The 24,223-nt window shown below is 36.0% G+C and overlaps 1 protein-coding gene across 1 annotated transcript in view; it reads left to right on the top strand.

Moving 5' to 3' along the window:
* The window catches only part of PGM2L1 (phosphoglucomutase 2 like 1), a 62,825-nt gene that overhangs the window by 23,148 nt on the left and 15,454 nt on the right, over nt 1-24,223 (top strand). Inside the window, exons 2-7 of the mRNA XM_004433988.3 lie at nt 7,171-7,338; nt 9,572-9,678; nt 10,409-10,493; nt 14,050-14,133; nt 22,902-23,095; nt 23,932-24,121. Coding sequence (XP_004434045.1) covers nt 7,171-7,338; nt 9,572-9,678; nt 10,409-10,493; nt 14,050-14,133; nt 22,902-23,095; nt 23,932-24,121 — 828 coding nt within the window. The remainder of the gene's footprint in view (nt 1-7,170; nt 7,339-9,571; nt 9,679-10,408; nt 10,494-14,049; nt 14,134-22,901; nt 23,096-23,931; nt 24,122-24,223) is intronic.

Genomic DNA, 24,223 nt, shown 5'->3' with positions numbered 1-24,223 from the left:
CCCGTTATGAGAGTAATTGATTACTGTTTTTAAGGGAATTCCTACTATCATCTGTAAGCTTTTTTCTAATACTTAGTTTTGAGTGACATTGCCCTTGGAATTATAGGAAAAATATAGAATACCAGGAATATATAGTTATTTCCCTCAAAATGTTTGCAAAATAAGGACTTTGATGAATGTTGGTTTAATATATGAATAGCAAGAAGAATGCTTGGATAGGCAGAAGAAGGAGGAATGATAGGGGATGGAATTCGGTATATAGAAGAAGCATTAGATTGGGAGTCAGAAGGGCCCAGCCTTATTTCATACTGGTGCACAGACATCACCTACTGTATTAGTTAGAGTACAGTCTAAGCTGCTGAAGCAAAGACTATAAAATATAGTGGCTTAAACAAAGAGAAGATAATTTCTCTCATAACATTCAGAGGTTAGTGGCAGTCCCAGGTTGGTGGGGTGGCTATGCTATCCTCAATATGTGACTTTCACTATTGATCCAAGATGGCTGCCCCACTGTCACATCACAAAGCCATGAGAGGAGAGAAGACTCAGGAGAGTGTACACTTAATCCTTTTCAGGGCACGATCTGAAAGTGGAACATATCGTTTCTATTTTCAGGCCATTGGTCAGAACTTAGTTATCTGGTCACACCTAGCTGTAAGGTAGACTGAGATACAGCCCCTAGCTGGGCTCCCAATTAAAACTCTATGACTAAAGGAGAGAGAAGTATTAGGGGACACCTAGCAATTGGGTGCCATTCCCAATCTGAGGTCCTCAGATTACTGAGTTACTGTCAACTTTTTAAAATACCGTGTGAAACTTATATAGGTCTGTTTATAAGCCAATAAAAATACTGAGTTTTTTTGCTTTTGATTAGAATTAGGAATGTGTATGTGGTAGCACTCAGGCTACATTCAGTTTTTAGCAATTGGCAATTATCCTTGATTTTTAATTTTAAAAAGTTTTTTAAAACAAATTGATGTGTTTTATTGGGTAAAAAAAATTTTCAAAGTATGAGATTCACTGAAGAAAAATTTATTTATTTATTTATTTTGTGTGTGTGTGTGTGTGTGTGTGTGTGTGTGTGTGTGTGAGGAAGATCAGCCCTGAGCTAACATCCGTGCCAATCCTCCTCTTTTTGCTGAGGAAGACTGGCCCTGGGCTAACATCTGTGCCCATCTTCCTCCACTTTATATGGGAGGCCACCACAGCATGGCCTGACAAGCAGTGCGTCAGTGTGCGCCCGGGATCTGAACCTGGGCCACCAGCAGCGGAGTGCGTGCACTTAACCACTATGCCACAGGCCGGCCTGGAGGAAAAATTAAATAGAAAGTGATGAGGAGGTTGAGCTCTTGACTAGATTCTAAAGTGAGTCTTGGGTCTAACAATCAAAATGTTAGAGTTTGAAGGGATCTTTTCTTTTTTTAATGCATATAGAGAAACTAGAAACTAGAATGGGATCTTTTCAGATTAAATTCAAACCCCTAAATTGTACTGATGAGCCTCAGAGAGAAATGACCTGTTTCAAGTGTTCGTAGTTTATTCGATAGAAGAAACGAGATAAAGAACTCAAGTCTTCTAAGTCTTAGTTTGTAAAGAAACTAACAACACTGTGGAAAGAGTAAGCCGAACCAGGATACTTCGTAAGCCCTGAAAATACAAACATGGAGAGTGAAGCAATTTCTTTCAATCTGCCACTTTATAAAAAATTTTGAGAGGTATGTGAGTATCCTCTCTGAATACTAACTATATTAAACAGTGCAGATTAACTATGGTAACAAATGCTCCAGAATTTCAGTGGCTCACAAATGAGAGTTTATTTCTTGGTCACATTCCAGTCCAATGCTGGTCTGTGAGGTAGCAGGTAGAGGGGGAATTTTGCTCCATGAAATCTTTTATTCCATCTGGTTGCTACATACTCCTCTAAATCCTTGGAGCCCTTTATCTTTAGTGGGTTGATGGGGAAAGAGAGGATTGGGGGGGAGGGGCAGAAAAGGGGTTAATGGGCTAGGCCTAGAAATGGCACACATCTCTTCTACTCAGATCCATTGACCAGAACTCTGTCACATTATCTCATCTACCTCTAAGGGAGGCTGGAAAATATGCTCTAGCTGTGTGCCAAGGAAGAAGAGGAGAACATTATTCCTATTTTTTTGCAGGTGAGAATACTAGAGTGGAATTACCTGTTCAAAGTCATAAAGGTAGTGATACATGCTACTAACTGGAGTCCTTTAATTTAGTATATTTAGTCCCTCACATGATCTCTTACTGATAAAACCTGTAGAGCTTGAAAAGATAATCTCAAAAGTCATCACACTCTATCTAAAGTCTAGGAGGAGGTCAAGTAACTTCTTTGAGATTATCTGGCTAACCCATTGCAGGCTCAAGATCAGGGCCAAGCCTTCTAAAATCATAGGTCAGTGGTCTTTCCATTACCCTGCAGTGAGCTGCTCAGCTAGTTGACCAACAGTTGGGTCCTTCATTAGTTGAGAAAAGTATGATGTGTCAGAATATCTAGAGAAAAACAGCAAACGTTTGGACTACCTTATATGAGAAATATTTTTTATTTAAAACTTAATATTGAGTCAGGCATGACTGTGTCATTGAACAGTAAAATTCAGCTCAATATAAGTGCTGTTAGAAAAAAATCCATAAGTTAAAAGACTATGTCTACATAATCCTAAAGTTTAAAATAAAATAATTAACATTTTTAGCTTTCACACTAATCTTGGCATATTCAGTATTACACTTAAATGACAACAATATATTATATTTGAAAGCTTATTTTCTACTCTGCTAGATATGATTTTCATATTCATTAAGTGATTTTTCTTCAAATTTTATTAAGCAAATCTCATTTTATGTGACAAGTATAGTCATTCAAGTTTTTTATCTAAGCCAATTTAATTTATGCTAATTTCTACTATTCTGTTATTTATGCTAATTTTTAAAGAAGTAGAAATTAAATTTAGAATTACACAAAGGTCCTTTAAATGGGAAAAAATTATTGGTTTAGCAAGAGTATATTTTGGACTTAAGGAAGCATCTGGTTTGGAAAACATGTTCTGCTTCAGGACTCTAGACTTGGATCTTCAAGCTGGCTGACCCTCAGAAGTAAATGTCAGTTGCATTCACCCTTCAGACTTTCAGATTGCGGTTTCCTATTTTAACTTCTGTTTAGAAATAAACTTAAATTTTTTTTTCTCTGTAATTATATAAAACTGGAATTTATTATTTAGATACCAGTCTCTGTCAGTAACAGTTTAAAATGTCATTTATAGTTTTGCAATTTTAGATATATTTGAGTTACTAAAAAGTCAATTTTGTATATTGGCTCCTCTTTAGATGTATAACAATATTGGGATTTGGGATTGTTAATATATATCATGTTCTTTTAGATCTGTTCTAATCTTTTAAACAATGCAATTCATAGTTTAGATTGTTTGTAAGCTGTTAGGTTTAGTACTAGAATATTAATAGAGTAGATTCAAGTTGTGTAAGAATTATAAGAATATTAGGTTTATGAAAGAAGTAGGAAAGAAGATTTTCAAGGAATTCCTCTTTGACAAACTTGATTTGTTTTATATAATGATGATTAATTACTTTTTTGTGTACTTTTATACACATTTATATTTATTATACATAAATAATACAGAAACCCCCTAATTATCAACAGAATAGGTTTAGAAAAGCTTGATGAGTCCAAAATGATCCTTCATAAGTGAATGCTGATACTTCCATTTGGTTGACTTTGGTCTGGTGTATAGCTTTCTTCACACCTATGAAAGTTTGTAAGAAGTTAAGTTTATTAGAAGAGGCTCTTCTATGTATTTAAAGTGGGTTGTTTTGGGGGTTTTTTTTTTTTTTTTTGGTAAATCAATTCTTTCATGTTTTCTTTGAATTTGGGCCTTATGGACCTACAGTATGGAAAAAATAAAACTCCACAGAGTAATATGTAAGAAGACACTTTCTTTTCTTCATTTTAGCCATATAAAGTTGCAGCAATCCATAGGATTAAAATCTAAAGGAAAATTTTTAGTATACAGGTAAAATTTGGAAATAATGCATGGCTTTAATTCTGTATTCTTTAGCTTACTGATTTCATACTAAACAATCAGCTTTATTCCTGATGAAGTATAGAAAATGCTAGTAGTCACTAAAATCTCTTTGGATTTTCTGCAGGATTACTTTTTTGGGGTACTAAAATTATTAGGATTCTAAAATATGCTAGTCAAGAGCAAATTTGGTTCCATATTGAATGCATTTACTTTCTCAATACTTAATTTTCATTTTATATAGTAGATCAAATATTTCCAAAATGTAAATCAGGTAACTTTCCTACTGACTTACATTATGATTTTAGAGGTGCTTTTTTTACAGTTGGCATCAGTTGAACAATTTTCTTCTTTTTTTGCTAATTAGGCTTTTCCTACCCTCAAGTTATGAATGAGTTGTAAATGAGAGAGCACATTTAGAAAGCAAACAATACTTTGTATTTGAGAAAGCTCCAATATATATTTTATAGATTCAGATCTTATTAATAGCTTTCTGTGGGTGGGAAAAAGAGAGCACTTTGTGAGGTAAAAAGTATTCGTGTAGACACACAAGTAGTGGTTTTTCTCAGCCATCTTGGATATCTACCTAGTTTTTACCATAAAATAAGTAATACATATATAAAATATCCAAAAAGTACCAAGGCTGTGCAATAAAAATAAGTCAATTTTCTATCTCAGACCTCGCCCCTGATTGCCAATCAGAGGTAATCACTATTTTTTGTCTCTTATATTTACATGGAGTATTTCTGGAATGGTAAGTACACATACCTCTTTTTATACAAATTAAAACACTTTATTTACTCTTCTACTTTCATTTTCATTTAACATCTGAGTTATATGTGGAAATAGTATTTAAAAAATAATTGGTAGCTCTTTAGAACCTTTGTGTATTATAGTTTATAAAAATCAGTTATTTGAAGATTTTAACAATATAATGCAAATGTAATTTCGTCATCTGAATTGAAAATATATGATAATCATAGCTACATAGATAGCCTTTTGGTTATATTTTTAAATGTTTGTAACATTGATATCTAATTTAATGTCTAGCTATGAAATAATGGAGAAATATGAGTTTAAAGTAGATTTCAAATGTCTGTCACCGTAATTGCTTAGGTCTTTTTACCTTAGCAATTTACTTACGTCTGATGCATCATGATTCTTTATCCATTTTTATTTTTCTTTAATATACAGGCTCTTTCAGAACCAGAAATTAGGTTAGTAGTTGTTGTAATGTTTATAACAGGGAATGGAATTTTTAGGCCCTACTCTAGTAGCTGTGCATTAGGAAGATTACTCAGAAGCCTAATAGCATTCTTGTCTGGTGAATCATATTTATATTTATATACAAAAGGAATATTTTTTTTGCTTTGTAGCTGAAATTAATTTTTATTAGAAACATTATTAACCCCTTACATAATGATTTTGTGTGTAATGAGATGGTATAGACTTTAGAGCCAGACCAACTTGGATTCAAATCCTGTATAGACTCCAGTATTAGCTCAGTGTTACTAGACTCCTTCTCTAAATCTTAATTTCTTCATTGATACAATGGTAGTAATAATACTACCAGTAAGGTGCTACAATGACTGTTCTTGTATGAATAAATCTTTTTGTTCATGTGAAGGTATTGTGGACAGAGGAATCTATGGGCCGAAAGGCTTGTGCAGTTTAAATTTTGATAGCTGCTACGAAATCATTCTAAAAAGACTATCCCAACTTCAGTGCCACTAACAGTGTATGACAGTGCCATGTATCCTCTAAGTACTGAAGTTTCTCAGTCTTTTCAGTTTTTGCTGTTCTTATGCCCATTTGTAAATGTTAACCCTCTCCAAGTCTCTTTGCCCTCTGTGTCAAATCTAGTGGTATCTTAGACATTGGAATAATATGATAGTAGCCTAGATAATCTTATTGCTTAGATTTTTCTCAATAGCTATTCATATTTTTATGTAGACTGTGTATTTGTTAGTCTGTGCCATCTATAAAGTGGAGACTCATTGAGTCTGGGTTATAACATCCATACATTATAAGCAGATTGCAATTTCAGTTAACCAGAATTTCCCTGGCTGCTTCTTAGTTTGTAACATGCATTCTGGTTACTGTAATTTCTATTATAACCAGAAAACCTTTTTGTTTAAATTATATATTAGTATGTTTTTATTTCTATACAAGTATAAATATGCTCTAATATTCAGCACCTTTCAGCTGCCTTAGTTTATCATTTTGAATATTCATTATCATTGTACGTATAGGCTATAGATGTAGAAGATCTAAGCAGATATTATGGACTAAATCCATACTAACCTTAAAGAAGTATGGTTCACCTTATTTTCTTAATATTTGACTCTATCTCCTAAGAAGAAGTAATGGGAAATTACATTTAAGTTTTATTCTTATTATAATTTCATTTCTATTTGAAACTTGCTACTTTATTGTGAAACACTATTTTCAGTCATAGACATTCTTGAAATTTATGAAAATAAAGTATGTGCTAATGAAATCCAGAATCCTAAAATATAGATGTTGGCATGTCTTGCCTCACAAGCCATGTTTGGACTGAATTTTCCTTCTCATTCTTAACTAAGTCCACATTTAACACCTTAGACCTTTTTAGGGTCAACTTTTACTATAGATAAATTGAATGGTGTTCTGTGACTTTAAAGAGCAGTAAGGCTTATCTGGTCATTTTGAATTTCAGAGGTTTAGGTAGGTAGTTGGTAGACATGTTTTGAAGGCATTTATCCAGTAACTTCTATATTTCTTTTTAAAACAATATAGACTCTAAATTAATTGACGTCATTTTTGACTAAGAGGTTTATTTTGGGTCCGTAACTTATCAATTTGTTAAAAAAAAAACTTCTTGAATGTGTTATAAAAAAATACTATGACAATTAGAGATAATGTAAATCATCCTCAATAGGGCCTGGCTCCTTTGGGGACTCAGTAAATGGCAGGTATTGTTTTATTATACATACTAATATTGGTAAGTAGCACTGTGGAATTTATAGTGAATGTAGAACCTATGATATATGCATAGTACTTATTGGCTCCTCAGAAGGGCTTCCTATGAGGACTTTGCTTATGATCCTGATTAAGTTTTAATGCTTCTTTCTTATAGAATCCCAAGACAAAAGAGCAGATTGAAAATCTGTTACGGAATGGGATGAACAAGGAACTGCGAGATCGTCTTTGTTGCCGAATGACTTTTGGGACTGCGGGTCTTCGTTCTGCAATGGGGGCAGGATTTTGCTATATTAATGATCTTACAATAATACAGTCAACACAGGTAAGTATTATGATAAAAATATTGTGTGTGCACTTTTTATCACTCTATTTTTTGCTTTATAAATTAGGTAGTACCTTTCTTAAAAAACAAAAAACCTTAATATCCAGGAAGGTGCTCTCTTGTAAGTAAAAAATGTAGAATAAATTCTGACCTTTGGTCTTGCCCCAGATTTATGTTAGAAGTCATTTATGTATCTTCAAGGTCACAGACTTTCTGATTAAGAGTTATTTCGGTTGCCATTATCAACTTTTTAACAATGTTACTTTGCATTTGAAACCAGGAAATGGATGTTGACATTTCCAGTTAATACAAAGAAACAAATTTAGATAGAAAGAAGATGATTACCCATTTTGGCATATGGCCATTGGTAAAGGTTAACCACGGTATTTCGAAAAAATTTAGGTGAAAATATTTCCCTTTAACATGATTTTCCGTATCCATTTGAGAGTTCTTTAAGACCATGTATGATATGATACAATTTGTTTTATTTCTCCTCATTTTTATACAACTTACTCTAGAAACAAATTACTTCTCTTTCCAGCGAAGCATCCTCACTGCTTCAAGGAACTGCACTTTCCTTGAAGGCCAAAATGCATTTAGCCTATACTAAAAATAGTTCTGGACTAGAGAAATGTTCAGTAGACTTAATTCTAACTGATACTGCCAAACAGTAAATCATCTTTAGCCTTGTTCTGAGGGAATTCTCTAAAGCAAAGGACTAAATGCAGGGGGTGGGGGAGAAGGGATGACAAGATGTCTGAATGAGTAGGATATGTGCCACCTCCCCTGTCCCCCGTCCCCTTTCTGTTCCTCATCCAGAGATGCTTCAGTTCAGTCTTTTATATATCAGGTTTCCTCATAAGCTCTCATTTTAAATGAAGACTCCTTGGCTTTACAAAAAGGGGTGGAGGAGGTGTTTGAAAATCAATTTCTATAGAAGTGCAAATTTTTACAGGATTGAGATTTCATTGTGTGAAGTGGAAAAGCCAGATAGAATCTGATTCTTAAGCCCTAGCCCTTTTCAGAATCTAGATATTAGGGGATAAGATGGATTTGCATACCAGAGAATACTCTGAGGTTTTGTGAGGTTTTAGGATAGTATCATCATTGAAATAAATAAGTTGGTGAAACTAGCCAATTTGGGCTATATTAAGTGTTGTGTGTTTGCACACACAAGCGTGCACACACACACCCAATCATAAGGAGTAGGTTGGGAAGAATAATTATACTAGAAAGAGCCATGGAAGAAGAGTCCAGAAGTCACTGAGGCCTCATTTGGTGCTGCCACATGGTTACTTAGTGTGCCTGCCATATAGTAGGTCTTCAGTAATCAGTATAACTTAGTTTTAGTTGAATGAATGGCCTTGGGCAAGTCATTAAATGGAGCTTCAATCTTCTTCTGTCTCCCTTTTTTTTTGAAGAGATGTTGAAAGAGACAAAAATAGAAATGGTATCTATATTTCTTTCTTTTCAGGGTTGTTATAAGGATTAAATGTGGCAACATTTGTGAAAGTAGTTTTAAAGGATTATAACAATATAAAGTGTTATTTTTAAAGATGAAAGTGTTTATTAAAGTTAGCAAATCACTCGTAAGATATTTAAATGGTTTTAGCTTATCGTTGTGATGTTTTCAATATTAAATACTTCTTTTAATTTTTTTTGTCACCCTTGACTCAAGTTTTCCTAGTTTATGAGATTCTCTTTCTGTGGGATTTTAAAACCAAGGAATTACAAATGGGATCAACCATCTTAAGAAATCTTCTAATGAGGGTTTATGTTGCTGATTAAAAATGTTTGTATCATAAATAGGTCAAATCTTTTGGTTAGCTTCAATCTTATGATTTAGCAAGGTCTAAAATGGTCAATTTTCTGTTATCTAGAGCCTTAAGGCAAGAGATAATTTCTTTTGACTCTTCTAACAATTTTTTTAGCATACTGACTCTCATGTCTCATGTTTTTTCCCCTAATGTTTTATGTATCATATTAGATTTAATAGTTACTTAATTGGTACATCTTTGGTATTAAATGTGTCTGAAATGCCAGGAAATAAATGTCATCTCACACTAGAGATTTGAACATTATTGTCTCCACATTGGTAAACATGGGCATAAAGGCAGAAGCCAGTTCCCTAGGAGCCGATAAGCTGCACACTACGCGTAAAAGTAATAGATTTTTAGTCATGGAAAATGCAGGTGTTAGTCCGGAACTAATCATTTGTGTTTATCTGCTTCAGGGGATGTATAAATACCTGGAGAGATGTTTCTCAGACTTCAAGCAGAGAGGCTTTGTCGTTGGGTATGACACCCGGGGTCAAGTAACTAGCAGCTGCACCAGCCAGAGGTACAGTGTTCATTGTTTCAGAGATTAAGTTGGGTTGGAATAAAATCTTACAATTTTTTTTTTGGCCCTGTAGTAGGATTTCTGAAACAGGAAACTGTCAAATAGAAATGTGATTGCATGCCGAAGTTTATTTTAGAGCTGAAATAGAAGCATTTCAAAGATAAGCTTGAGCTTGTACAGAAAAGAAGAAAATTTTAAAATATTTAGTTAGTATTTAGAATGACATCATAGCTTATGTTATGATTTTAATATTTTCTCAAAGGCACTGGGTAGGAGAAATTTTGTAGCTTGTATTCTCTCATTATAGTCTGATTTGACTCATTTTAGCTTATTTTCACACATAGATAGTCATGATATAGTGACTCTTTTTTGCAGGGAGTAATTATGCATATTGTTTTTATCAGAGTCTCCTGTTTCACTTTCCTGCATTCTTTTTCCCTTTTGCAGGTTTTATTTCATAGTAAAAGAGCCATCAAAAGATGAAAGGAGAAAAAAGAAGAAATTAAAATGTCAATTGTGTTTATTGTTAAGCTCTTTTTCAAAAAATTTTATTTATTTAACATTTTTAAGTTGGAGAATGAAGCTTAAATAACCAATGATTATAGGAATGAGTTGTATTAGGCTACTATATCTACAGAATAATTGTAATATGAAATATTTATTTTGTGGAAGGTTGGTTTTTAAAAAGTATGGTAAGCTAAGGATTAAGCCAAATCTGTCTTTTTTTTAGGCTTGCTAAACTCACTGCTGCAGTCTTACTGGCCAAAGATGTTCCTGTGTACCTTTTTTCAAGATATGTTCCTACACCTTTTGTAGTAAGTGTGTTGTGTTATTAATCATACAGTTTACTGCTCTTGAAAAGATTTCTTAAATCGACCAGGGTTCAAATCTTTGTCATGCAGTAGTTCTCTATTAAGTGATATGAAGGACCAAAGGAAAACAAATTTTGCTCTGAGTTTATTTTCATTCAACAAGCATGTGTTGAACCACTGAGAGTTTGACCAAGTTGGCAAGTCCACAGTCATGGTGGGATATTTTGACCCTCTTCTTTCAGAAACTGATTTATCAGGCAGGCAAAAATGATTAAGGATGGATTTGAACATGCTATTAGCATGCTTGATCTGGTGTGTGTGTGTGTGTGTGTAAAAGCCCTGTACTCAGTGATGGTAGGCTATTCGTTCTTAGCAAACAGGGTCACAAAGGAAATCTCAACAAAAACCGGAGAATTGCTTATCAAACCGTAGCCCTGGACTCCAGCGCAGTAAGATTTGAAATAAAGAAACCCACGAAACCCCATATGTTTGGCATTTTAAAAACACACTTATAAAATAATTTGTGGATTAAGGAAGATACCATAATGAAGATTAGAAACTACAGGCAGTCCTTGCTTTGCATGGTAGTGCAGGACTGTGAAGGTAACTGTGTAAGCTAAAACCATGCAAACTGATCTTAATAATCAGTGGGAAAAATTATGATTGTCTGGGACCTTTAAAATTTTTTCTCAGAACAGTCAAAATACCTTTACTCTTGGTTAAAAATGTATAGGGAAAAGAAAAAAATAGTAAAACTAATATTTAGTTAGTACACTGTAATTTAAAACATTAGAGGGGCTGACCAGGTGATGCAAGCGGGTAAGTGTGCACACTCCGCTGCGGCGGCCCGGGGTTCGCCAGTTCGGATCCCAGGCACGCACCAACCCACCGCTTGGCAAGCCATGCTGTGGCGGTGTCCCATATAAAGTGGAGGAAGATGAGCACAGATGTTAGACCAGGGCCAGTCTTCCTCAGCAAAAAAAAAAAAAAAGAGAGAGAGAGAGAGAGGAGGATTGGCAGCTGTTAGCTCAGGGCTGATCTCCGCCCCCCCCCCCAAAAAAAAATACATTAGAAACGTTGAGAACTAACATGTTTATTTCTTTGTAAAAAAATTTATCTAGAGTATGATCAGTGCTTTTTTCTTGTCATATAACTTAGCAATATGAGTGAGCATCTTTTCTATGCCTTGGTGAATTGTCACACTTCATTCTAAGTTTGGATCAGCTTCTCACATTTTATCCTTTGTGCTTTCAATGTTGTGAAATATCTCTGAGAATTCCTTCTTTTGCCAGTATCACTTCCTCTGGGACATCTTCATCCTTTTCATCACAACCACATCCCTCATTTATATCCGTGCATTTGCCCTCACTAAGCTCACCAGATTGCATATCTAGAGTCTCTTGAAGGACAGCAATGTCAACATTCTCAGCTATTTTTTCTATAACTCCATTTATGTTCGATTCAAATTTCACTTCACCATTATCACTTTTTGTTTCTTTGCTGCACTTTCATCTTTGTTGGCCAGTTCTTTCTTTCAATTATCCATTTTTGCAAACTGCCATGTGGGTTTATCACTGGGAGAGAAGGAGGCAAGACAACTTGCTGCTTTGCTGTCCGTTTGAGAGCTGAATGACGGATGCACAGAGACCAGTCACTGACAGACTTTAACAGAGTGACATGATTGGTCACTGATCATGATGGGTCTCTTATGTACATAGTTATTTTGGACTAAAGAGCTAGCAGCCAAGTTTGTACTTGACGCAGTTAATCATAGTTAATACAGCATGGTAACTGAAATTTGAACATGTTAGGAAACTGGTATTATTTAACTAAATATGGTATCGGAAATTCGTGTATATTGGAACTGAGCAAAGCAAGGACTGCCTGTATTTAAAACTGAACAACAATTAAAACAATAAATAGCAAAAATTATGGGATATAACTTAGAGCCTTACTTAAAGGGAAATTTATAGTCTTAATGAATATATTAGGAAAAAAAGATTAAAAAATAATGACCTAAGCCTTTAACTTAGTATGTTAGAACTAAAACAGACTAAATCCAAAAAAAGTAAAAGGAATGAAATAATAAAAATATGAGGAAAAATTAATTAAATAGAAAAGAAAAGAGAGTATCAACAAAAGCAAAAGTTGGCTCTCTGAAGAGACTAATAAAATAGGCAAACCTTTGGAAAGCGTGCTCAAGAATAAAAGAGAAGACAAAGAAATTAGAAGTGTGCATAATAAATACAGTAGGGATTAAGAAAACCACAATATTCTGAACAACATAATACAAATAAATGTGAAAGCTTAGATGAATTGGTCAGTTTCCTAGAATAATTAATACATCAAAATTGATAAAAAATGGAAAACCTGAATAAACCTATAACCACTGAAGAAATTGAACTGATATTTTTTAAACAATCTTCTCAAATTAAAATGCCAGATCCAGATGAGTTTATAGGTAAATTTTACCAAATGTTTGAAAAATAGATAATGTCTATAAACTATTACTAGTGATTTATTGAAAATATACTGAGTGGTGCAAAGAATTGAAGGAATTGCTAGACAATTAGCTCTAATGAATGACAGAAACCAGAGAGGGTTCAGAAATTTAGGACATTTCTGTGGAATTTTGCCACTAGGTTGCCAGTTCCAACTACCATCAATCCCTGTGTGTTGACCTTCCTCTCTTATTACAGGTAGGTTTGCTCTAGCTGGTAGGGAAGTCCCAGATTCACACTCTTTATCACCATAATTTCGAGTCAAAAAAGCAATCTTCTTTGACTACCTGCAGCAGAAACATCTTGGAGAAGGACTCTGACCAGGCTTGGATTATGAGCCTGTCTCTGAATTAAATCATCAAGGGAAGAGGTTACTCTGGTCAGACCTGGGTCATGCGTCTACCCCCTCAATGGCCAGGAGGAGAGGAATTGGATGTGATGGTAGAAGGAGTAGGAGGAACATCCTAGGCAGACAAATAATTACTACAGAGAAAAAGGGAAATCCAACCTGGGGATTAACTTTGGGAGAGAAGGTGGTGAATTGACCTTTATATGATAATAGAGGCCACAGAGTATATATAGAGATCTTCAAATGGAAAGCAAGAGACCGATGTTCTACCCTTGAATTTTCTCCTTTATGATTGTATAACGTTGCATAAACCTCGGTGTAAAATGTGATGGATTAGATAATTTCTAAATTTACTTCCAGCTCTAACATTTTATAATTATATTCACCACTCATATCTCCAGTCTGGTGGAGTGTCTAGCATATAGTAGGTGTTCATTAAATATTTGTTAAATGAACAAAATAATCAGAAATGTTTATAGGACTAAGTTATATGAGAATGGGGGGCAGGGAGCCATTCAGTCTAACAGTTAGGTGGTTCTTGGTGACCTTTTAGAAATGGCCCCCAGCCAGTGAATCTGGAGTTGATAGTTGAGGTTTTAGGCTATTTATATCTTAATGTCTTTTCTTGTGTTTAATCAAAAATTTTCTCATGTCAAAAGTATGGGTAGCTAGGAAGCAAAATGGAGTTATGGTGTTAATGTTTTTTCAGCCATATGCAGTCCAGGAGCTCAAAGCAGTTGCAGGTGTGATGATTACTGCATCTCACAACCGCAAAGAAGACAATGGATACAAGGTAACTTGGACTCCTGATCTTTGCGTATTTCATAGTTCTTACTTTATTTAAATAATATGTGCTGAGTATAATTTTCTACACCGGGGAGCAGGGCTAGACACTGGGGACAGGAAGGTAAAAACACTGAGACCAGCCCTCAAAGAATGTGTATCCCTAATGGCCTTATTACTTCTCAACATGTACTATCACAGAAGTCTCTGCACTGGTCTTTTTACTTATGATATCTTACTGCCCTTGATTTTCCCATCCTATCCCAAATCCATCCTCTCTACCATTTCAGAAATAGAGTCGTATTGTACCAAGAACTTGAAGAATGAGTAGGGGTTTGCAGGAAGAGAGCCAGAGGAATACTACCTTGACCTCACTCTCCTCTCCCTCCAACCTTCTACGGGGGCTCGCCACTGGCCACAGGATCCATTTGATGTGTCAGCCTGTGTGGCAGAAAGCAGGGTGGAAAAGAGTGAAGAATGGCTCTGGAGGGGCAAACAGAAGCTACATAGCACAGTATTGAGCCAATGTTTCGGGCTCCTGGGTGATGAGTCCATGATCTTTTTTTTTTTTTAATTTTATTTATTTATTTTTTTCCCCCAAAGCCCCAGTAGATAGTTGTATGTCATAGATGCACATCCTTTTAGTTGCTGTACGTGGGGACGCGGCCTCAGCATGGCCGGAGAAGCGGTGTGTCGGTGCGCGCCCGGGATCCGAACCCGGGCCGCCAGCAGTGGAGCGCACGCACTTAACCGCTAAGCCACGGGGCCAGCCCGAGTCCATGATCTTATATTTTGTTTTTTGTCTTGTGCGGGAGGTCTCCAGGTACACTGAGCTCTGTTTTACCAGGAAAAAGAAGATTTAATACTAATCTAAGATTTTGGCCCTGGCCAGCTAAGTGGATAGTGTTACCATTCACAGAGGCAGGGAAGAAGCATGATTAGTTCGATCTGGGACATTTTAAGTTAGAGAGGTTTGTGAGTCAACCAGGTAGCAATGTCCTGTAGGCAGTTGGATATATAGATCTATTGCTCAGGGGAGAAATCTGGGCTGAAGTTATAGATTTTGGGGTCACCATACATATTAAAGCATATAAGAGTATTTGAAAGTCCTTTATTTGGATGAGCAGCCCAGAGACAGTGTATAGTAGAAAACAAGGTCCAAAGGGGATTAACTTTAAGGGAAGGGAGAAAGAAGTGCTAACTCTCCTAACTCTAGTTAGGAGAAAGACCAGAAGAGATTGGTGTCATAAAAACCAGAGGGACAAGAGAGTTGCAAGGAGGAAGAGGTCAACTGTCAGAGAGAGCTAAGAACCCAAATCTCTCCTCTGAGCAGCACAATCCTATATCCAGCTGCCTACCTGATATCCACTGAGATGTCTAACAGACATTTCAAAATCAGCATCTCTAGAACAGAGGTCCTCTTTTTTTTTTTAAAGTTACTTTATTCTCCTTTTTAGGAGGAAAGCAATTTTTTTTTTTGGAGGAAGATTGCTAATATCTGTTGCCAATCTTCCTCTTTTTTCCCTTTTCTCCCCAAAGCCCCAGTGCATAGTTGTGTATCATAGTTGTAGAGTTGTAGCTCTTCTATATGGGATGCTGCCTCAGCATGGCTTGATGAGCAGTGAGTAGGTCTGTGCCCAGGATCCGAACTGGCAAACCCCAGGCCTCCAGAGTGGAACGCGTGAACTTAACCACTACGCCACTGGCCCTGCCCCTAGAACAGAGGTCTTGATTCCCCCCACAACCTGCCACATACACCCCCAAATACGTTCCTTCCCCAGTCTTCCCCCTCTGTAAATTGACACTACCACCCACCCAAACAAAAACCAAAAATCATTCTTGATTACTCCTTTTCCTTCACTCCTAACATTTAATCCACTAACAGGTTCTACAAATTCTGCATCTAAAATATATGTTGAATATGTTTACTTCTGCCCATATCTTCTACCTCCACCATAAAGCATTGCTGTCTTTGGTCTGAACTACAGCATCCTAGCTGGTCTCTTCCCTGTGTCCATTGTTCTATCTTGCAGTCCATTCTCCACCACATGGCCAAATGAACTTTTAAATATAAACAGGTCATGTTCCTTTTCTGCTTAAAATTCTTCAATGCCTTCTCATTCTTTGAATAAAATCCAAACTCCTTACCTTGGGGCTTACAGGACTCTGTCTCCTGCCTACCTCTTCAACCTTGTTGCATTCATTCCTCTCCTGTGCTCGCTACATTCCGGTCACATTCCCACTCCCCTCTGTTCTTCCAGTTCTCAGTATACCAAGCCCTTTCCCACCTCTGAGCCTTTGTAATTGCTTTTTCTTCTGCTTGGATTGCTCTTCCCCAAATCTTGCAGACTTGCTTATTTTCATCCTTCATGTTCCTGCCCAGATGTTGCTTCCTTGAAGAGACCTTCCCTGACCACCTTATCTGAAGTGGCTTCCCTCAGTGACTTTCTCATCATCTTGTTTATTTCCTTCACAGAACTTATCACTCTGTCTGCTTTCTGTATGATGAATTACCTTGCTTGTTTATTGACTTGTTTGTTTGACCCTCCATGCCCCTGTTCCTAATATAAGCTTGTGGGTGGAGGGACTTAGTCTGTTTTGATATCATTGCTGTTGAACATATTTGTCACATAGTAGACCCTCAAAGATTTTTTTTCCTTAAAATATAAGCACAAAGTAAAAGGTAAAAAAGTTAAACAGCGTAAAAAGTTAAACAATAAAGAGTATCTGTCCCATCCCTTTCACCCAGTACCCTTTTTCAGAAGCATATATTATTTCCGGTTTTAGTTTCCTTCCAGAGATAGTCTATGGATGTGGAACCGTATATGTATTTGTCACTCCCTCATTTTTTTTACCAAAATGGTAGGACACCGTGTACAGTGTTCTGCACCTTGCTTTTTTCACATAACAGCATGAAACAGTCTTAGAGATCATTCTCTCGACTGATCGATAGGTGGATAGATAGGTTTCCCTCATTCATCTTTAAAAACCTATATAGATAAATCCTAATTTATTTAACCTATCCTCTGTTGATGAACATTACATTTCTTTCTGATCTGCTACTTATAAACAGTGCTACAATGAATGTTCTTCTACATATATCTTTGTTCATATGTGCAAGTAGGTTTATAGAGTCAGTATAGAATAGGGGTTAAGACTATGAGCTGGGTTTGAAAACTACCTCTGCCACTCAGAAGGTTTGTGACGTCAGACAAGTTACTTAATTTCTGTGTGCTTTAGTTCCCCATCTGCAAACTGGGGATAATAGAACTAACATCATAGGGTGAGAGTGACAACTAAGGGAGATAATGCTTGTAAAATGCCTGGTATAGTGTCTGGCTCCAATAAGTGCTCAATAAATGTTAGCTGTTGTTTTTCTTCATATCATCTATAGCTGAACTGTCCAGGATGGTAGCCACTATGGAAATAGCCACTTATGGCTGTTGAATACTTAAAATATAACTAATCTGAATTGAGATGTGCTATAAGTATAAAATACATACCAGATTTAGAAGACTTAGTACAAAAAAAGAGTAAAATGTTTCAATAATTTTGTATTTGTTTTATGTTGAAATGATAATATTTTGGATATGTTGGATTATATAAATAAAGTATATTATAATTAATTTCACCTGTTTATTTTTATCTTTTTTAATGTGCCTACTAGAAAATTTTAAATTACGTTAAGTGGCTTGCATTTGTGGTTCACATTATATTTCTATGCACTGCTGAGCTATAGGATAAATTTCTGTGAGGTGAAACTTCTGAGTCAAAGGGAATATGAAAGAAAATTTGTCATTCTCTATTCAAGTTGGTTGTACCAATTGATACTCTCACCAACAGTATATGAAGGTCTTTATCCCACACCTTCCATTATTGTATTATCAGACTTTTTGATCTTTGCCAATCAGATAGGTGGAATATTATTATGTTTAATCTGCACCTGTCTTATGAGTGAGGTTGAGCATCTTTTCATGAACCTCCAAGATATTTGTGTTTCCTTTCCTGAGAAGTCTGTTAAAGGTGTTGCTCATTTTTCTTTTGGGTTGTTGCTCTATTTCTTATTGATTTATGGGAACTCTTTATATGTAAAAAGTAGTTCTTGGTCATCTGTTTTGCAGATATCTTCCCCCATATTATCATTTACATTTTCACTTTATTTATGATATTTTTCTGTGTGTGGTATTATGGTATTTTTTCCATTTGGAAAAAAGTTATTTTGGCATTTTTATTGGTATCATATTTCATTTATAGATTAGGAAGCTTAAATATTTTTATTATATTATTGACTCTCCTTATTCATGGACAAGATGTAGCTTTCTATTCTTTCAAGACTTCTTTTAGATCCTTTAGAAACATTTCAAAGATTTTTTTTAATAGATCTTGGGCTTTTCTTTTAAAGTTTATTCCTGGGTATATTTTCTTGCATGGATTTTTCTGCTACTGTATCAGGTAGGGATACTTTCTGCTGCAGGTTTAGAAAACCCACTAAAATGCCTTAAGCTGATAGGAGTTTATTTTTCTCACATAACAAAAAGTCCAGAGATAGGTGGCAGCTAGCATGGTTCTGTAGCTCAGTGTTGTTGGGCCTGGCATCTCTCCAGTTTTTTTTGGCCTTTCCTTTGAGCATGGCCATCATGTAATGGTTGCTGTACCTCTAGGCATCACGTCTGCATACAAGGCAAGAAGAAGTGGGCAGAAAGCAAGGCCAGGACATTTTCCTCATGTTTTATAAATTTTCACGGTAAGCTTTCAGGGCCTACGGATAGAATCTTTTCTGTGACTTGGAATGTGGGAGCATCACTTCAGAGCAGTTGTTGCTTTTTTAATCTCTGTGGTAACCTCAGGAGTTTCATTAACTGGGAGCAATTTCTGTGTTAATTTAGAATTGAATTTTTTTTTTAGTAACCCAGAACGCAAGAAGAAACAGACATCCTTCCACATCATCCTTCTATAATAGTGGGCAGAACTTTCTCTAGTCTGTATTCCCACTTGGGGGGGGTGGAGTCTCATTTCCAATTTCCTGCTTTCCACGTGGGCATAACAACTCAAGAACCAGAAAAACGGCTGCCCAAATCCCAGACAGCCACAGCATCAGCCTTATCACTCTGGTTTTCAATTCTTTTCTTTTTTTCCACTGCCTGGAGTTTTCCCTTTCCTTCTTGTGAACTAAGCTATGCATTTTAGATAATACCTTTTCTCCTTTATCTAGTATTTTGAGTTGTTTATAGAGTGAGAATTTTGAGGTCATCTGGTCTACCATATTGCTTGGCAACAGAGCTTAGTACATATTCAAATGTATTCTTTCACTCAGGATGCAATAGAAGGGATTCATGTCATATACGTGGTAGCAGTCAGTCCAGGCATACCTCAGAGACATTGCAGGTTCAGTTCTAGACCACCACAATAAAGCAAATATTGCAATAAAGCAGGTCACATGAATTTTTTGGTTTCCCAGTGCATGTAAAAGTTATGTTTACACTATAGTGTAGTCTGTTAAATGTGCAATGACATTATGTCTAAAAAAAAGTACATACCTTAATTTAAAAAATCCTGTATTGCTAAAAAATGCTAACCATCATCTGAACCTTCAACAAGTTGTAATCTTTTTGCTGGTGGAGGGTCTTGCCTTGATGTTGATGGCTGCTGAGTGATCCGGGTGGTAGTTGCTGAAGGTTGGGGTGGCTGTGGCAGTTTCTTAAGATAATCATGAAGTTTGCTGCATTGGTTGACTCTTCCTTTTGCAAATGATTTCTCTGTAGCATGCGATGCTGTTTGATAGCATTTTACCCACAGTAGGACTTCTTTCAAAATTGGCGTCAGTCGTCTCAAACCCTGCCACTGCTTTCTCAACTAAGTTTATGTAGTATCCTGAATCCTTTGTTATCATTTCAACAGTCTTCACAGCATCTTCACCAGGAGCAGATTCTATCTCAAAAACCACTTTTTTTGCTCATCCATAAGAAGCAACTCCTCATAAGTCTTATGATGAGATTGAAGCAATTCAGTCACATCTTTAGGCTCTACTCGTAAGTCTAGTTCTCTTGCTGTTTCCACCACATCTGCAGTTACTTCCTCCACTGAAGTCTTGAACCCCTCAAAGTCATCCATCAGGGTTGGAATCCACTTCTTCCAGACTTCTGTTAATGTTGATATTTCATCCTCTTCACATGAATCATGAATGTTCTTAATGGCATCTAGAATGGTGACTCCTTTCCAGATTTTCAATTTACTTTGCCCAGATCCATCAGAGGAATCACTGTCTATGGCAGCTATAGCCTTACGAAATGTATTTCTTAAAAATAATAAGACTTGAAAGTTGAAATTACTTCTTGATCCATGGGCTGCTGAATGGATGTTCTGTTAGCAGGCATGAACAACATTCATTTCATTGTACATCTCCATCAGAGCTCTTGGGTGACCAGGTCATTGTCAATCAGCAGTTATATATATATATTTTTTGTGTGTGTGTGTGTGAGGAAGATCAGCCCTGAGCTAACATCCGGTGCCAATCCTCCTCTTTTTTTGTGTGAGGAAGATCAGCCCTGAGCTAACTCCAATGCCAATTCTCTTTTTTTTTTTTTCGCTGAGGAAGATTGGCCCTGAGCTAACATCCATGCCCATCTTCCTCTACTTCATATGGGACGCTGCCACAGCATGGCTTGACAAGCAGTGCGTCAGTGCACGCCTGGAATCCAAACCCGCAAACCCTGGGCAGCCGAAGCAGAGCACATGCACCTAACTGCTTGTGCCACCGGGCCAGCCCCATAGCAGTAATATTTTGAAAGGGATCTTTTTTTCTGAGCAGTAGGTCTCAATAGTGGGCTTAAAATATTCAGTAAATCATGTTATAAACAGATGTGCTATCATCCAGGCTTTGTTGTTGCATTTATAGAGCACAGGCAGAGTAGTCAGAGCATCATACTTAAGGGCCCTAGGATTTTTGGAATGGTAAATGAGCGTTGGCTTCAACTTAAAGTCACCAGCTGCATTAGCCCCTAACCAAAGAGTCAACCTGTTGTTTGAAGCTTTGAGGCCAGGCATTGACTTCTCCTCTCTAGCTATGAAAGTCCTAGATGGCATCTTCTTCCAATAGAAGGCTGTTTCACCTACATTGAAAATCTGTTGTTTAGTGTAGCCACCTTCATTAATTATCTTAGCTAGATCTTCTGGAGAACTTGTTGCAGCTTCTACATTAGCACTTAATGCTTCACCTTGCACTTTTATCTTATGGAGATGGCTTCTTTCCTTAAACCTCATGAATCAACCTCTGCTAGCTTCAAACTTTTCTTCTGCAGCTTCCTCACCTCTCTCAGCCTTCACAGAATTGACGAGAGTTAGGGTCTTTCTCTGGATTAGGCTTTGCCTTAAGGGAATGTTGTGGCTGGTTTGATCTTCTATCTAGACCACTAAAACTTTCTCCATATCAGCAATAAGACTGTTTCACTTTCTTATCAATTGTGTGTTCACTGGAGCAGCACTTTTAATTTCTTTCAATAACTTTTCCTTTGCCACAACTTGACTGACTATTTGGCGCAAGAGGCCTAGCTTTTGGCCTATCCTGGCTTTTGACGTGCCTTCTTCACTAAGCTTAATCATTTCTAGCTTTTGGTTTAAAGTGAGAGACGTGCAACTCTTCCTTTCACTTGAAAACTTAAAGACCACTGTAGGGTCATTAATTGGCCTAATTTCAATAATGTTGTGTCTCAGGGTATAGGGAGGCCCAAGGAGAGGAAAAGAGATGGGAGAAGGGCCAGTCGATGGAGCAGTCAGAACACCCAAAACATTTATCGATTAAGGTCACCATCTTATGTGGGCATGATTTGTGACATCCCAAAACAATTACAATAGTAACATCAAAGATCACTGATCGCAGATCACCATAATAATATAATAATAATGAAAAAATTTGAAAGATTGCGAGAATTACCGAAATGTGACATGGAGAGATGAAGTGAGCAAATGCTGTTACAAAAATGGCCCTGGTAGACTTGCTTATACACAGGGTTAACCACAAACCTTCAATTTGTAAAAAGTGCAATATCTGTGGAGTGCAATAAAGCAAAGCGCACTAAAACAAGGTATGCCTGTGTAGATATTCTCTAAGCAGAGTCCCTTTTAACTTTGTTTGAGATCCTGTGAATTATAGAAATACGTTTTCTTGATTTTTTTGTTAGCTCTTCCTAATGTCTTGTTGATCGAGCTGCTTGACAAACTGACAACTTAATGAAATGTATTTTAATTAAATACTGAAAATACATATACTGAAATGTAGATGGAATAATTAACATGTTAATTGTCTTTCCTGATATAGACTTTAGTTGGTGTGACATAAATTCTACTTTAATTTAGAACTGAAAAATGATTTGCTTCTTTATCATATAACAGAACCACTTTATAATGCTTAAATTTTATAGTACCAAGTTTTATGGATATTCCATGGTTTCTTAGATTATCTTTAGTATATAGTTATAGATCTAAGAGTATGTATATCTAAGGTATATTTGTATTATAATGCTGTCATAACGATGCCCTGATATATTTTACTTGTATTGTTATTCAAGTATACTTCTAAAAGAGAAAATAATACGTGATCATTTTATTGGAGTCTCTGTGGAATCATTACCATCAATATCCTTTGGTATTTATTAAGTTAGTCTCATGTTGACATTTTCTGCTTGATATGCTTTCTTTATAAAGTCAAATATCTCTACTGTAACTAAGAAAATATCTGGCCAACATTTCAAGTATTTATAGCTGTATTTACCTATCATCTAGGTTTATTGGGAAAATGGTGCTCAGATCATATCTCCTCATGATAAAGAGATTCTGAAGTGTATAGAAGAATGTGTGGAACCCTGGACTGGTTCCTGGAATGAAAATTTAGTGAATACTAGCCCACTGAAGAGAGATCCTCTGCAGGACATTTGCAGGAGATACATGGAAGATCTGAAAAAGATCTGTTTTCACAGGTATCCAAGTAGGAATATAGGATAGTATTACCTTAGAATAAGATTAACAAATAAAGGAAAGGAATAGGAATAAAAATGTGTTGACTATTCATTATATTAAAATTATAGCTACATAATACTATTCATAATAGTCAAAAAGTGGAAATAACCCAACTATCCATCAATTGATGAATGGATAAATAAAATGTGGTATATCCATACAATGAAATATTGTTCAGCAGTAAAAAGAAATGAAATACTGATAGATAGTACACCATGGATGAGCCTTGAAAACATTATGTATGTTAAGTGAAAGAAGCCAGTCACAAAGGACCACGTAGTGTATGACTCCGTTTATATGAAATGTCCAGAGCAGGCGAATCTGTAGAGACAGAAAGTATGTTAGTGGTTGCCTGTGGCTAGGAGGAATGGGAGGGTTAGGCAGCGGGTGGCTATTGGGTACGGAGTTTCTTTTTGGGGTAATGAGAATGTTCTAAAATTAACTATGGTTATGATTGAATAACTCTGTCAATATCGTGAAAGCCATTGAATTGTACACTTTAAATGGATGAATTGTATAGTATATTAATTACCTCTCAATAAAGCTATTAAAAATTATAAATATATGCATTCCCTCTATATAAGATCAGGAAATTTCCTCTAAAATTTGATGTTTTCTTACGTATTTCCATAACTATTCCATAAATAGCTAACACTATTGCTAGAGAGCATCCTGGCTTGCTGAATATATTTTCCCTATCCTACAAAATTTATTATAGCTTTTTCTCTAGCTTATTTTAACTATATCATAAGTGATGAGTGTTATGATATTGATTGAATGACTATTTCCTTTACAGGGAATTAAACTCAAAGACCACCTTGAAATTTGTACATACATCTTTTCATGGGGTTGGACATGACTATGTGCAGTTGGCTTTTCAAGTGTTTGGTTTTAAGCCTCCAATTCCAGTACCAGAACAAAAAGATCCTGATCCAGACTTTTCAACCGTTAAATGCCCAAATCCTGAAGAAGGAGAATCTGTGCTGGTATTTTTTTTTCTATATTTAAATTATTAGTAGTATTTTAAACTTCATTGACTAGATCGAACTGATTGACAATTCCGAGATTACTTATAGAAGCAGAAACCA

This window comes from Ceratotherium simum, chromosome 7, assembly GCF_057802395.1.
Source record: "Ceratotherium simum simum isolate JZ-2026a chromosome 7, ASM5780239v1, whole genome shotgun sequence".
Classification (NCBI taxonomy): Eukaryota; Metazoa; Chordata; class Mammalia; order Perissodactyla; family Rhinocerotidae; genus Ceratotherium; species Ceratotherium simum.
Note: the sequence above shows the minus strand (reverse complement) of the source record. Positions and strands in the feature narration are given on the sequence as shown.